Here is a 15,804-nt window from a genome sequence, read left to right as displayed (position 1 = left end):
AGCACACCAAATACACTGAAAGGAGCTTTGTTAATATATTGAAAAACCTTCAAATGGGCAAATTGTCTGGCTTTGTGCAGGAGGAGTCTGGGGTTGTCTGAACAGTGAGGCAGGGGAGAGTCCCTGTAGGCCGCAGCCCACCAGTCATGGACGGCTGCGATGCATAGAACTTTAGGCTTAGGCTCCAGAAAGCAGGCTGGGGGAGGAATGAGTAATGGAGCAGAGGACTCTTTCGCTTCTCCTTTCCCTTCTCAGATCCACCCTCGTTCTTCCCTTCTGAACAATCAGGATCCCAGCCCAGCTGTCAATCTAACATTCTCATTCCCTTTTCACGATCTCCAAGTCTTCCTCTTCACCTTCATATACTCAAAGTACCAGAGTAAACTGTGTACACTTCCCATCCCTCAGAATGCCTTTCCTCCATACTGAAATCTGGCCAATCCAACCTTCCTGCTTTTCCCTAATCCCTTCTCCTTTCCATATTCAACCCGAAGCTAGCAGTGGTACCCTCTGTCTTCAGACTCAGTCTCAGACTACAGCAACAGTCCTGTGCCTTTCTCATGGCCTCACTTGGTCTGTTGGGTACCTTGCTTCATTGAGGGTGGCAATCACGTCTTACTGAGTTCTGCCTCCCCCAGCATGTGTCACAGGGCTGGCACCAAGCATGATAAACACTCCCCGATGGTATAATATTTTGCTTCCCAAACAAATTATAGTATATGATGGGGCACTCAGGAATTGTAGGCTAAAAGACACTGATCTTCAGAGGACTTCTACAGTCTCTTATAAGAGTGGGGGGTCGGGACACCTAGGTGGCTCAGTGGTTGAGGGTCTGCTTTTGGCTCAGGGCATGATCCCAGGGTTCAGGGATCGAGTCCCACATCGGGCTCCCTCTGAGGAGCCTGCTTCTCCCTCTGCCTGTGTCTCTGCCTCTTTTTCTGTGACTCTCATGAATAAATAAAATCTTAAAAAAGAGTGGGGGGGGTCCACATTTCTATAATACGTACCATTAGAGTAGCATTAAAGATTTTTCCACCATATGTCTTGAGTTCCCCAAGGATCTGTAGATAATTTAAACGTAGTTGGGCAGCAGATATAAGTTGCTTAAATAGAGGGAAAAAAAGACTTTAGAGTTATTCACTTGCCTAAAATCCACGCAATGTTGAAAATGCTTTCCCTGGGGTGGGGGGTAGGGTTGGTGTCAGCAGAGGCCACAACATTACCTTTTGTCGGGGTTCCAGCAAATTCTGGTTCCTCTTCATGTGGAAGCTAATAGCTTTCTTAATGTCTTTGCCTTTCATGTTTCGGAGTAAAGTTGGAGATATAAAGTTCTCTATTCCCCAGTCCTTCCTGCCATGAGATATTGGAGATACCATTTTTACAGTATACTTGGCTCTAATGAAGAGCATAATTACATTTGATTAAGGAACTTAGTGTTCATAGAATGCTGCAATCATGAGCTTCTTTTTCGACAGAAGATAGATATATCTATATATACATGTTAATGTAAATATATATAAAATATATTCATAAATTTGTGTATTAAATATCACATTTATAAATATGTAATACACATACACTCTCTCCACAAAACCACACCCATTCAGGAGTTAACCCCACTTATCTTTCTGGGAACTGATTACTTTTGGTGTGGTATGATATTCTATTAATCAGAACAGATCTCAATCCTTTTCCCTACAGTATATGTGAGAAATAATGATCACAAATAACACTCTCAACGAGGCAACACACAGCACCTGTGAATCCCTGAGACCATGCTTCTGAATGGTACCAGCCTCACAGCCTCAAAATTCCCCCCAAAAATGGATAAAAATATAGATTCTCAGGTTCCATTTCCTAGAGGTTTGACCCAGTACCTTAGGAACAGAGCCAAGGATCTGTTTTATTTTTTAAATATGATTCCCTGATTGATTTTCATGTCCAGACAGGACAGAGCTGAGATTTGGTGAGTGGGTTAGCAAACCTGGTTGATGCTGCCCAGAGCAAAATGAAAACTTATGCTAAGCATCAGGTGGTGTTGAAATCTGAGGACTTGAAACTGCCCTAAAAGAATACAACACAACACAACCGGTTCACACAAAATTAATTTCTAAGGCACTTCTGCCCTCAGGAGAGCTTTACATGGACATTGTCAACTGATTTCCAAGACATTCTCTCAAGACCTGGGAATTTACAAAGGGATCCTGTGTCCTTCCATCTGCAGTTGGCTTCTGCCCCAGAGGGAGCCGCCAGATTCTGACATCTGGAGGAGGTGGGCTGGGTCAGAGACAGTGGGGAGGGAAATGGATGGAAAGACAATGGACAGACGGGTAGGTAGTCAAGTATCAGCTTTCTGTGGAACCTGGCCATCCTGGCCAGGGGCCAGCCAAGTTATAAATGCAACACAGCTGCTGTTGATGGGACCTAGAAGTCCCCTGCCACTCACTCTATGTACTTCAAAGAGATCTTCTGTGGCTGAGCACATGCGTAGATCCGCTCCTGGATGTGCAGGGCTGCGAGTCGGAGCGCAGAGCTACATTTCATTTCTACAGCAAAGCGCTCCTGGAGCACATCGCTGCAGCTCTAGAAGAGATTACATCAGAGGAATTGGGAGACAAGAATAGATGGATTGTGTTCCTAGTTCTTTTAGGCAAAAAGCTTTGAGACCTGGCTCTGCCAATTCCTGGCTGTGTGACCTTGGTTAACTTACTAAGATTCTGAACACTAAACTAAGACTCTACCCACTGCTAAATGAAGATAGTTAAGTTTACCTTCCATGGTTTCTGTGAGGTTTATATTAGGTAACATATGAAAGCAGGCATCAGGACACAGCATTATACAAATATACAGTAGTGTTGTTGTCATTATTTGCTGCCGCCATTTCTGTAAGATTTGGACAAGTTAATCCACCTAGTTTGAGTTACCTCAATTGTAAAATGGTAATGCCTCCCAAATAACTCTTTTTTATCAATATAAAAATGATGTGATAAATCTCACTCAAGCAGGCAGAGTTGGGGGAACACCAAGGCTCTGCCACCAAATGCATGACCCAGGCAGATCATGTGACTTCCCAAGACTCCGTTTCATCATTTCTAAAATAAGGCTTCAAAGCACTAATGCCCCTTGTAGCAATAAAAACCGAAGCTCTAAATGGTAGTAGAGGGATGCCTGGGTAGCTCAGTAGTTGAGTGTCTGCCTTTGGCTCAGGTTGTGATCCAGGAGTCATGAGATCGAGTCCTGCATCGGGCTCTCCGAGGGGAGCCTGCTTCTCCCTCTGCCTGTGTCTCTGCCTCTCTCTGTCTCTCATGGATAAATAAATAAAATCTTAAAAAAAAAATAAGTGGCAGTAGAAAATGTATCATCCACATTGAGGACTAAGCCTAAATTTCATTAATACATAGCAAATCTCCTAACATAGCAATTCAGTGATGGAAAGGGAATTTCGAGGGATAATCAGGCCTCTCTCCTTCTGATAAAGATAATCCCTACCAGGGAGTTGCTTAATTGCCTTAAGCTCATGTTCAAAATAACCCAACGTGCCATCTTTGAGAAACCAGTTATTTTAGGAAGCCATCTTTGAGAAACCAGTTATTTTAGGAAGAGCAGACCAGTCACCTGCAGATAGAGGTATTCAAAGGCCACAGGGTCTTCTTTCAGGAGGTCCAGGGGGTCCTTGGGAACAAAACACACCCTAAAGAGGCAGCGGTAGTCATGTGACTCCTCCCTTTCTACCACCTACAATGGGTAAGGGAGATACGGTTAATCTTTTAATCGCCTTTGTTCTCGTAGCTATTCCACAAAGCAATTTAAAAAAAGAAAGATAATAAAGTCCCCAGAGACTTCAATTTTAGTGCTTCCCAAGACAGCTGCAGACCTTTGTTGCTGACTTTCCCATGGGTATAAAATGTAAAAGGCTCAAAAAGTAAAGTTTCTCACTGACCCCGTCAAGTTGCTCCCCTTTCCAAAAGAAATCTGCTCGCAGGTCTTCAATGCCTTTTCAGAGATAGTCTATGTGTATATTTGCTTCTACATATGTGTATTATTTTCTCTTCCATAAATAATAGTATCATATACATTGTTTTAATATTATACACCTCACTTTTCTTTTCTACTTCAACTATCTTGAGGATCTCATTTGATTTTCTTTTTCAATGTCAATGGAATAGAAGCATTAAAAATTTGGTACACCAAATCACTGAATGGCTGAAAGATTGAGTTGTATAGACAGACTGTGCCCTATCCATCCATCAGGGACCAGTTCAGGGAGTAAGTCTCACAAAAAAGGGCTTAGACCCAGCAACAAATTCTTCCCTGACTTCTCAAAGGTCTTCAGTGCTGGAGGCAAAAAGATGGGGTTCTATTGGTTTCATTGCCTTCACTCAGTGACCTTATCTTTCAAAGTCACTGTCTCCATATCTGTGAAATGGAATTCCCACATACCCACATACTGATGTGAAAATCAGTCCTGATTCTTGCCCTGTTATCCCCAGGCTGAGTGAGGGCACGAGAAAGTGGGTCAAAACTGCAGAGGTGCTGAGACCTAGCCCTGAAGGTTCTGGCTGAGGGATGTGGTTTGCCCAGCCAGGATCTCCTCACAAGGAACAGGTGTACCTGCTGGATGAGCTCCTCCTCGTGCAGCAGGTGTAGCCGTGAGATGTTGTACTGCTCTTCCAGGGCCAGTGCGAAGTACTCCATACTTCGGATGGACAGCTTCTCCTTCACGGTGAGGATGATGTCCTGCCAGGCACAGAGAGGCATAAGGGTCACCTGAGGGATAGGCTGGACTTTGTGTTCAGGCACAGAGCAAGGGGGACCTCCTCGACCTTCTCTATGCTCCTTGGTGTAGCTGGGGAGAAAAAAGCCTGTGCTGACAGGGTCCACTGCCAATTTAGGTGGCCAAACAATCACAAACTGCACGTGGGACTTCTCATCGCCTCTCATGGCCCCATACCCATTGTTCCCCCTCTCCTTGGGGCTCCAGCACCACCCAGACAGCCATCCTGACTTGCTTTATTGGAAGGCTGAAGCCATGTGCTGGGGCTTATGCCTCTCTTCAACATCTCTGGATTCATCCTCTTGCATCTTCAACTGTTAACCGACAGAAGCCCACCACTCTGCAACTGGGAAATCAATCTAACGTTTCTCAACCTCAGTTTCTTCCTGCAAAATGGAGGATAATGATGCCTATGCCTCAGAGTGGCTGACAGCATGGAATGATGATTACTGCTGTGCCATTAGAGTTTGCCATGCCACGTTCCCCTCCTTCACTATAGCAGCCTTTGTCATCACAAAGTCTTTGCTGCCACAGGGCATTTGCCCATGCTGTTCCCTCTATCTGGCACACTTTTCCCATTACTCTTCACAAGGATGTTTCCCTCTCTTCGGAGAGGCTTTCTCCAGTCACTGCATCTAAATGTGATTGCCCTGGCCATTCTCTGTCTGAGGGTCCTGTTCATTTCCCTCATCAATATTTAATATTATGTGCTTCAATAACAGGTATATTCTTTAATAATAGATAGTAAAGTTAAGTGACTGGGTTCTAGAGCCAGACTACCACTACTAGCTGTGTGTCCCTGGTTAAATTACTTACTCTCTCTATGCCTCACTGTTTTCATTTGTAAAATGGTAATAATAACACTTATCTCATGGGGCTGTTGTGCGTGTTAATTTCCCCACTGAAGGCACTTAGAACAGTACCTAGTAGATGACAAGTGTTCAATACATGCAAGCTGCTAATAGTTGTTTTCTTGCTTCCTATCTTTCACCCACTAGATGGTAAACTCCTGAGAATATGAACCTTGTCTGTTTTGTGCTCCATTAGATCTCCAGAGCGTGGCATTCAATGGCATTCAGTAAACTTTCACTCAGCAAATAAATAATCATCACAGACTCATCAGAGAAGTCCTGCTGGCAGCTCAGGTTAGTAGGTGCCAAAGTTTCAGGTGCTACTCGCTCCTCATGACCCCCCACTCTGAATCCTCTTTCTGCTTGCTCTATCACCCTCCATAATGCATCAGGGATTAAGTCCTGAAGAATCTATCTGCTTCTGTAACTCAACATTATCTAATGTTTCCTTTGAATTGGCCTTGATGGAAAGCCCAATTCCTGACTCCATCCCCCTCTCCATCCTCCTATGTCTAGTGTAGTCTGGCTCAGCCATTCCTCCGCTGTATAGAGTGGGATCCTATTGACCACCCTACCACCGTCTGACCTCCACCTTGCATCTAGAGCAGTGGCTGGAAAACTATAGCTCAGAGGTCAAATCTAGCCCACTGCTTGCTTTTGTAATTAAAGTTATATGGGAGCACAGCTACGTCCATTTGTTACAATAGCAGAGTTGAGTAACTGTGACAGAGACCCTACAGTTTGTAAAACCTGAAATATTTACTATCTGTCCCCTTACAGAAAAAGTTTGCTGACCTCTGACCTACAGAAAGCTGTCTAAGCCTAGGACTGACTGTATACTGATTGTGCTTCCTTGCTCAAGAATAGTCAGTCCACCGCCCCCAGCCCAAATCCCAACTCCTCAGCTTAATACTCAAAGCTCTCGGGTGTCAGGTGTCAATCAACTTCTCCCACTTGATCTGCTGCTGCCTCTTCCAATGCCTTCCGCTCACAAGCCCTCTACTCTTGTCAAACGTTCCCATCTTTGGGTGTTTGTTGGTGCCATTCCCCATGCCTGGGACACTGTCTTCACATACCACTCAGGGCCCATTCCTGAGCACACTGCACTTTCCTCTCAGTTCATGCTGAGTTATCCCCAGGTCTCCCCTTTTGCCCCCAGCCCTACCCCAAGTCTCTGGGCTCCCTTTAGGTGTGACCTGGTATATGTATTGCTGTGTCACTGACAGCTTTGCAGGCACACAACTGTTCACTGTATCGAATGTCGTATTATTTTTCTTGACTTAGAGAAAGAGGGTTTTCTAATGTAGGGACTCTGCTTCTCTTGGTAAGGGAGCTGGGAAGAGAATTCAATTATGAATGGATGGTGATTTTTCCTTTGACCCACAGGATTTGTTTATATCTCCCCCCGCCCTTTCTGTCATAAAGAACTAAAAGATTTGCTTTAAAAAATTTGGTTCCTATAGGGATCCCTGGGTGACTCAGAGGTTTAGTGCCTGCCTTTGGCCCAGGGTGTGATTCTGGAGTTCTGGGATCGAGTGCCACATCGGGCTCCCTGCTTGGAGCCTACTTCTTCCTCTGCCTGTGTCTCTGCCTCTTTCTCTCTCTCTCTCTGTGTCTCTAATGAATAAATAAATAAAATATTTTTTAAATAAATAAAATCTTTAAAAAAATTTGGTTACCATAGATAAGTAAATGTAACCAGTATTATACCAGCTAAAAACTTGCCCATTTCTCCAACTCTATCATCTGGGATCTAATGGTGTGTGCTTTTATTATAAATCCTCTCCAAGTCTTTTTGGCCACCAAAGTGGGACTCACTTTAAATAAATCATCCCTTCCATTCCAATGCACTTGGATCAAAGATGGCAGAAGTAGAAACCTTGTCTAATTCATTTGCAAGACTTTGGTGCAGGATAGTGTGTGGGAAGGTCCAGGGCAGGGTCCAGAAACAGACCAAGTTTGAAGCCACTTATGAGCTAGCTGACCTTGACAATTTGGAGGTCTCTTGGGCCTGTGTTCTCATCTGCAAAATGGGGATAACACCTGTCACTTCACAAGGTTACTGGGGGCATTAAATGAGATAGTACATAAGGAAGTGCCTGGGAGAGCAGGCATGTAGTAAATGCTTAACAAATCCATTCTTCTCTCCTCTTCCTTCTCTGAGTAAGGGCTTTCCAGCTCCAGAGAGGCTTTCTCTGGCTTCTCCTAAGTCATGCTGAGGGAAGACTGGGATAGGGCATTTGGAACAGCTCTGGGAATTGCCAAATGAAAGTGACAGAGAGGAACACTGGCTGGTGCATGTATGTGTGTGGGGGAGGGGTACATGAGAGAGAGAGAATGAGAGAGAGAGAAGAGAGAGAGTGTGTGCACACGTGCGTGTCTTGGCTACCATCCATTACCTATAGATGCACTGGCTCACCTGAATACCCTTTATTTGCTTCTTCATTGGAGCCTCGCTCTAACACAGTCTACTCCCTCATTCAGAAGCCATTGCACTGTCCCTCACTCTCTGTGAATAAAATCCAAACTCTGTTTCCTGTCATTCAACACCCTCCACAGCTAGCCTTGCCATCTCTCACTCCTCCCACAAGAAAATGGCCTATGCTCCAGTCCCATAGGACAGATTACTACTTCCTGGGCAACATTTGCCTTACTGGTTCTCACATTAGGACATGTAACTTCCTCAGACTGACGTGTACCCTCCAACCCCCACCAACAGCCCTGTCCCCCACCTTCCCCTGTTGAGCTCTTGGTTGCCCTTCAAAGCTCAGCTCAGGTCCAGCTTTTTTTTTTTTACAAAGCCTCCTCTGACACACTGACAGAAAGAAGCAGATGGTGCTCTTTCCCTGGCATGCAGAACACACTTCCTTGTCCCTCTCTTTGCAGCTCTTATTTCATCCTTCTCTGGACTCCCGGGAGCTCCTTGAATGTCTAACCTCCCTCAACTAGACTGTAAGTTTCTGGAAGACAAAACTACCCTTTACCTAGTTTGTACCCCTCTCCCCACCCTGGAGTATCTCCCTCATATGGAGGTACCTGTTAAATATAAATTGAACTGACTTCAACCCAGAACAGAATATGCAGATATGTGGGCCTGCTCTGACACGGTGCTTTAGTTTTTAGCTGCACTAGTCTCTGGTAGCAGGTGGAGTCACATACAAGAGGCAGGGAGCCCAGAGGTCAAGGGTGAAGGCTTACAAGTTGTCATAGGACCTTGGGTACTTCATCCCTCTGAGCCCTCATTTCCTCCCCTCGAAGATGGTGATAAAAATACATCTTGCTGGGTGGTTGTACAATTAATGAGGTAACACAGTGCTTGGCTTATGGCAGGTACTCAGGCCATAATGGTTACAGGAACACCAAGGCAGCTGCAGGGCAGGATACCTGGGAGTCCCGGGAGCCAGCAAATTCTCACTGGGAGAGAAACTCAAGTTTACTCTTAATACCTTCACAGTTGTGTTTGCCTCAAACTTGAAAGCTTTGGTCTGTCCATTCTCCAAGTACAGCTTGAGCACGTTGGGCATACACAGCAGAGAATTACCCTGGAAAACACAAGAGTAGTGTTGAAACTGGCCTTTCCTTTCCCTGGGTGTGACAAGTCCTCAGCTCCCCTGGCCCTGCTGGGTGTGGAGAGCAGGATCCTAACTTCCTCACTATGCAGTGGTTGATTCTTGGCATCTGGAAATTCCTCCAGTGGACCAGGTCTATGCCACACAAAGACAGGCATGCTTTGTTCCAGGAATATCCACTAAAAGTGTCAGATATGAGATGGTGGAGAAGAGTGAGCCCGGTCACGAGCATACCCATGGCACTGCATGAGTCCGAATGAGGTCTCACAACCATCAGCTGCAACCTCAATACCTTTGGTTGCTACCCTTATGTGATACAATTTAATAAATCAGAGACAAGCATGTATACTCTCCCCAGAGGGTCTTTCCTGGTGGGGCTAGAGGGCTGACTGGGGTGGGAAGCTCCCTCAGAGCTCCTCCCTCCCTGCTACCATTTTCCTGCTGCATTCCCTGTAGTGAAGCATCATCAAAATGCAGAGGGCTGCTCCCACCTTCATTCATCCAAACCATCGCCCCAGACTTGCAGAATCTCCTAAGGGATTCAACCACTCTTGGAAGGTCTTTTTGGGAAGCAGGCATGGGACTCATCTGTGTGGTAACCCCATGCCAGCCAGACATCCTGGGGTGGGGGAAGGCAGATTCCCTTTGGGCTTAGGAATCCCCCTAGAGCTGGCCCTCATAAAGAGTGACCTCTGAGTATTTAGCTGCAAATAAAAAGGGCTCTTGGGATTGGTATCCTCCAGAATCAGTGAGTAAGCAGCTCTAGAGTCCCCAAGATTTGAGCTCAAACTGCCCCCGCTTTAGTCTCTGCAGAGTTTGGGTATAAAGCCCATTTGGATAGAGAAGCCTATCATCCGTTTCCAAAAAAACCTGACAGTCTGCTTTAGATGAGAATTTTGTATCTTCTAACTGTAAGGGCACTTGTATCTTTTAGGTAAGACTCATACTCATCACTCTCTATAATAAAAAAAAAAAAAGTCTTTTTGTGAAAGAAAAGGGAGGTAAGTTCAGATCACAGTGCCGCTTCATAATCTGGGATGAGGGATTGCAAACTGCTGGCTCTGCTCTCATCTCACTTCTCTGGTTTTGGGTATTTAGAATGACCTTCATCTTTGGATTTCCCAAAGGCAAAATTTCTTCTTTGGGACTTTATTATTTGGGATATCCAAAAAATATGTCCACAACAGCATCACATAACTACCACCATTTACTTTTCTTTAAGGCTTCTTCCAATTTTTATCTATACCTGTAAATCGTTTTTAGAGAGTGGCAATAATAGAACATACACAATTTCTATCTTCATTTTTACTCAACACGTATTTCATACACTTTTTCCTAGAGGTTTAATGTTTGTAATTTTAATGGACTCATGATTTTCTATGGATTTGAAATATCAGAATTGATTTAACTACTCCTTGGCCCTAGACATTGAGCATTCTTTTCAAAGATTTTTTTCTATTTTATATGTCAGTACCATAGGTACTTTGAACACATGGATTTTTGCATTTAAATTATTTTATAGACTAAATTAATAGGAATGTGATCCTTGGGCCATTTTTTTATGGTACTCATTATGTTTTGTTTCCCCTCCCACACACAAAAACAGATGAAACCAAATTACAAAGCCACCAGTTAGTGCATGACTGTGGCTACTTCGTCAGCATCAGGCCTTACATTTTTTTCTTTATTTGTGCTTGGTTACTAAGTGTAAAGTGGCACTTCCTAATATTTTCCTTTGCATTTCTTTAACTGTTAGCAAAGTTAAGCATTTTGCAAATGTTAGCTTACTATTTGAATTCTTCTGGGGTCTTATCCTGCTTTCAGGGGAAAAGGTTAATAACCAATTTTATCAACTTTTACTCATTTTTTAAAAAGATTTATTTATTTATTTATTCATTTTATGTGGTCTCAGAGGTTAATTCTCTTAATTTCTCCAAGCCTCTGCTTCCTCTTATGTTAAAATATCCCCTTTCCAGGGTATCATGATGATGAAGGATTATGTACTGTACCCCAAAAGTTTAGGTTCATATAATAGAAGTTCAATACAAAATGGGTTCTGGGGTAGGGGGAAGCCAATCTTCATCACAACCATCACTATCAATATGGAAGCAACACTAAGTTCAAGGCCAAAATGAGAAATTAGCATTTGGAGCTTGTTGACATTTCATGGGTGAGAATTCAGTCACAGAATAAAAGAGAAACACCCAGTGTTTTTCTTCCTGGCTCTCCCTGTCCATGGTCAGCAGGTAACTTATTGAGGGTGCTCAGAGTCTTTAGCACACCTATTGCATTCCTTTGGTATCCTCTCTGTGCTGCAAGATTCCAGAATCTCAAAGAGGTAAGTACCAGGAGGCAGCTCCCCAGCTTCATGAAGAGTGATTTCAACCCCTTGACTAGTGACGTACCTGGCTGTGTCCACTGACAAGCACTTCTTCAGCAAAGTGCACCTTCACGGGGTTGGTCTTTAGCCTGGCTCTCTTCTCCTCAGTCAGGAAGGATGACTTGGGGACTCCCTGCAAAATATGAACATGACACATTTGAGATCAGGACTTTTGTAAAAGCCATTACACATCTTCTCACTTCTTAAAAACAAAAGTGATAAACCTGACAACTGTTGAGGACTCAATTAAAACCCACAGAGAAGGATAGTCCCACTAAAGATCTCTTCAGGAAATTTAGGAATCCCAACCCAGACAATGTTCTTATGTGTCTGAGGACAGTCGAGGATTCAATATGGTGGTAAATGGTTGTGTATGATGAAGCAAGAACTGGCTTGTGAACAAGAATACCCAAGTTCTGTTACTAAACAGTTGTGAAGTTGTAAGAACTACCTCAAACACAAATTCTTATGGAATAAGACCACATGTATATGTGTGTATGTGTGTGTGTGTGTGTGTGTGTGTGTGTGTGTGTGAACAAAATAACTCTGTGTGACATGACTTTGGCCAAGTTATCATTCCTCTGGGGCCTTTCATCTTCCTGTGTACAATGTGAGGATTGGATCTGAATACCTCTAGGGCTCCCTGAAGCTCTGACCCCTGAGATTGATCCTTGGCTCCTCTTTGCTCTTCTCCTCTTTTGGGTGGTACTTTCTTTCCCCAGAGGTAGAAAGAGTCATCACAGGTTGGTATGGGTATGTGATGAAGCCCCTGGCCTAGAATGTATCAGGTTAAATTGTGACCACAATAAACAGTAATTTGCATGATCTAGACCAACAGAATGTGATCTTCCTGGATGGAATTCTGATACATCATTCCCAGCATGGCATGCTACATTTCTTGGTCTGGATAGTCTGTTAGGCCAGCTGTGGAATGTTTACATACATTAAGAGTCTTAAGGTGGAGCTCTGGACCACATTTTGCATAGAGGACAGAAGAGAGATAGAACAACAATCAGAGAAACTACAGGAAATAATGCTCATAGCCTCAGATATCAACAGACCAATACCATTAAGTACATGAAGTGAAGAAGTGACCCTGAAATTTTAAGGCAAGATAAATTTGACCTTACAGTAACTAGAGCATTCATGTAACAGGTTCATGACTATGATGCAGTATCTCAAATATACAGTTTGCTTTTTAAAAATTTAGTAAAAAGAGAAGAGGAAATAGCGATGTCCCTGGGGAAAAAGTCTACCTGTGTGGTAATCCCTCAACTCCAGAAATTATTTAACCTTGATTTGCTTTCTTCTTCAAGTAGAATGATTTTCCAATCAGAAGATATAGAAGAAATAAAGGAAAAAAGAAAGTTGCTACCTCAAATTGGTGATAAGACTATCAGACTGCCTTGAATGAGTTCAAGACACCTATCCCAGTAAATCTAGGGGTCATATGTAACAGTTGGCATCACCCACAGAAGAGAAAAAGGAAGAAATATTAGAAGACTAAAGATGGTTAAGTGTCAAATTTCCCAGAAAATGAACATGGAAGATTAAGGAGAACACATATTGGTAAGCCTGTCATTTTTTCTTGGCAAAATTCAAGATAAGAGATGGTCAGGGAGTTTTAGTCATTGATCACTAATAACCAGTATGGAGTTACCAAGAATAAGTCAGAGTCAACCAAGTTCATTTTTCTTTTGAAGATGGGATTCCAGATTGGTAAGGCAGGGTCCTGTGGATATGGCAGTATTCCTTCATTCTTGCAAAGTGTTTGATAAGGTCTCCTATAATTCCCCTGTGGAGAAGGCCAGATGCAGAGCCATTAGGAGGATTCAAAACGAGTTGATCTATGCTCAAAACTGTCCTAATATCTAACTAAGCAACTCAGGCTCCCTTTGGCTCAGTCTCCATTGATGATGTTTAGCAAGGCCTTGGATGAAGTCAGAGAAAGTGTACTTACCAAACCTGTGAATGACATAGAGCTACATGGTGTCATAGGCAGCAGAAGTTTGGGAGGAAAAGTAAAGGAACGGTATCTAAAGGAGCTGTGTGGAAAACTTGAGGAGCAGGGGTGGCTATGGGCCAGACGCCAAAAAATCACTAAGAACAAACATAAGAGGATATAAGAGGGCAGGGCTGTCAAGACTGAAGGGAACAGAGTAAAGTGAAGGGTCAAAGTGACAGGCGCAACCATCACTATGCTAAAGATTCAAAGGAATGACAAACCAGGGGCAGAACAGGGAGAGATGCAGAGAGAAAAAGAATCTGTGGCAGGAGTGTGGGCAGGGGGCAGGCAACCTCTATTTTCTCTCGCCATGGGGACAGCAACCCTGCAAGACTGAGGCCCAGAGCTGGATCAGACTAAAGAAAATCAACTAGCTGGGTAATGGAGGAAGTGGAGGAAGCGTGGGAAGAGGCAGATCCCTGACAGGAAGGGAGAATGAGTACAGCTGATGACTGTACAAATATTCCTTTCAGTTCTGGAATTCCCTGACAGCAAAATCTCAGCATGCCAGAACACTGGGCTGAAGCAACACGATTTGACAGGGATTAATGTGAAGTGTGGCACTGAGGATCCAAAAAACTCAATTGCACAGCATGGGATGGGGGCTTGGAAGCTATTCATTTGAAACCCAGCCTCTGTTTTTGGTTAACCACAAGTTTTACCCAAGCCAACAGCGTGACTGGGCCTACTAAAATCTTAACCCAATCTTAGGCGTCACTGGCAGTTTTGATGCATGTCAAAAGTGCACCCTCCATTCCCTGGGTACTCTCACCAGTTGACCCCAGGAGGAACTATATTCCTTTCAGGTGCCACCATTTGGAAAGTCCACTGTGGAACTGGAATCTGTCCAGAAAGCTATCAGAGAAGTGAGAATTCAGAGAAGCATCTTATGATGAAGAGTTGATGGAACAGTAGACAGCCTGGAGAAGAGAAGGCCACAACTCGAAATCTTTGCTAATCTATTTCACACAAGGTAGACTTGCCCTGACTAGCACTAGTCGGTGGGAGTCACAGGGAAGAAGGGCCTCTCTCACATTTGAAACCGCCTAGCTATGAAACTAGCTGCTTTGAGAAAGAATACACGCTCTGTCATAGAAATGCCCAATCCACAGGCACCACCACAGGTCTCACACTTTTACATCTGAATGGCAGCTTTGCTGCTATCTGTATGCCCTGGCATCTAAAACATGTTGTGAACCACTCACCTGAGCCATCTAATATGAAAAAGAGGCACTTCAAACAATATGAGCTCCCCATTATTCTAGGATATTTAGATTCTCCCTGGGTTCTAAATTAATTCATCAGAGAGTAGCAGACCTGAGCTGATAAAAATTTTCTCAGTGCATATTTTTACTGAACTAAGACTTTAAAGTGCATCAAAAGGGACAAGTTAAAAAGTTCTATATCTTTTTTTTACATTGGCCCTGGACTGGCCAGTGTCATTTTATAAAGACAGCAGGGTTGGGGTGCCTGGGTAGCTAAATTGGCTAAGCATCCGACTCTTGATTTTGGTTCAGATCATGATCTGAGGGTCATGATGGGCTCTGTGCTGGGTGTGGAGCCTGCTTAAGATTCTCTCTCCCTCTCCTTCTGCCCCTCCCCCTTAAAAATAAAAAATAAATAAAAAAAAGACAGCAGAGTTTAAGGAGGTATACTAGCATAATCCTAATGACTGTGGGTTCTGAAATCTGACTACCTGGAAAATTACCCAGCTCCACTGATTTCTGCGTATGAGACTATGAGCATGTGAGGCCACAGTGTCCTTATCTGCAAAAGGGGGATATTTGTTATCCTGTACGATTTTCTTTTGGTGAAGATTTAATAAGACATTAAATATTGGTATTAATATAACAATACCAATATTAATACCAATATATTATAAATCATTAATATAAATACAGCTCTGCACCAATATATATTTATTTTTCCCCATAAAATTCTATGTCCTACAGAAGTAGTAATTACTATTCCAACTTTGGATTTTTACTTTTTTAAAGATTTTTTTTATTTTTAAGTAATATCTACACCCAACGTGGGGCTCAAACTCGTAACCCTGAGATCAAGAGTCACGTGCTCCACTGACTGAACCAGCCAGGTACCCTCCTCCACCAACTTTGGATTTTATCCTTCATAATTAATTTCAAGCCATTTGAGAAGCCTAAGAATCTGCTATGGCAAAGATGAACATCCTTACTAAAGCAAGACATATGTGATCATTTGTATAA

At 43.4% G+C, this 15,804-nt stretch overlaps 1 protein-coding gene across 9 annotated transcripts in view; it reads right to left on the bottom strand.

Annotated features, from left to right (window-relative positions):
* The window catches only part of FRMPD1 (FERM and PDZ domain containing 1), a 150,279-nt gene that overhangs the window by 10,178 nt on the left and 124,297 nt on the right, over positions 1–15,804 (bottom strand). For 7 of the 9 annotated variants that reach the window (XM_038552855.1, XM_038552858.1, XM_038552859.1 and 4 more), the window contains 8 exons: positions 13,235–13,369; positions 11,600–11,707; positions 9,072–9,167; positions 4,612–4,737; positions 3,616–3,735; positions 2,447–2,583; positions 1,224–1,350; positions 1,008–1,103 (listed from right to left, as the gene is read on the bottom strand). In XM_038552855.1, the coding sequence (XP_038408783.1) occupies positions 1,008–1,103; positions 1,224–1,350; positions 2,447–2,583; positions 3,616–3,735; positions 4,612–4,737; positions 9,072–9,167; positions 11,600–11,707; positions 13,235–13,369 (945 nt within the window). The remainder of the gene's footprint in view (positions 1–1,007; positions 1,104–1,223; positions 1,351–2,446; positions 2,584–3,615; positions 3,736–4,611; positions 4,738–9,071; positions 9,168–11,599; positions 11,708–13,234; positions 13,370–15,804) is intronic. The other 2 variants (XM_038552863.1, XM_038552864.1) reach the window with 1 other exon arrangement.

The sequence above is a fragment of the Canis lupus genome, chromosome 11 (genome assembly GCF_011100685.1).
Source record: "Canis lupus familiaris isolate Mischka breed German Shepherd chromosome 11, alternate assembly UU_Cfam_GSD_1.0, whole genome shotgun sequence".
Classification (NCBI taxonomy): Eukaryota; Metazoa; Chordata; class Mammalia; order Carnivora; family Canidae; genus Canis; species Canis lupus.
Note: the sequence above shows the minus strand (reverse complement) of the source record. Positions and strands in the feature narration are given on the sequence as shown.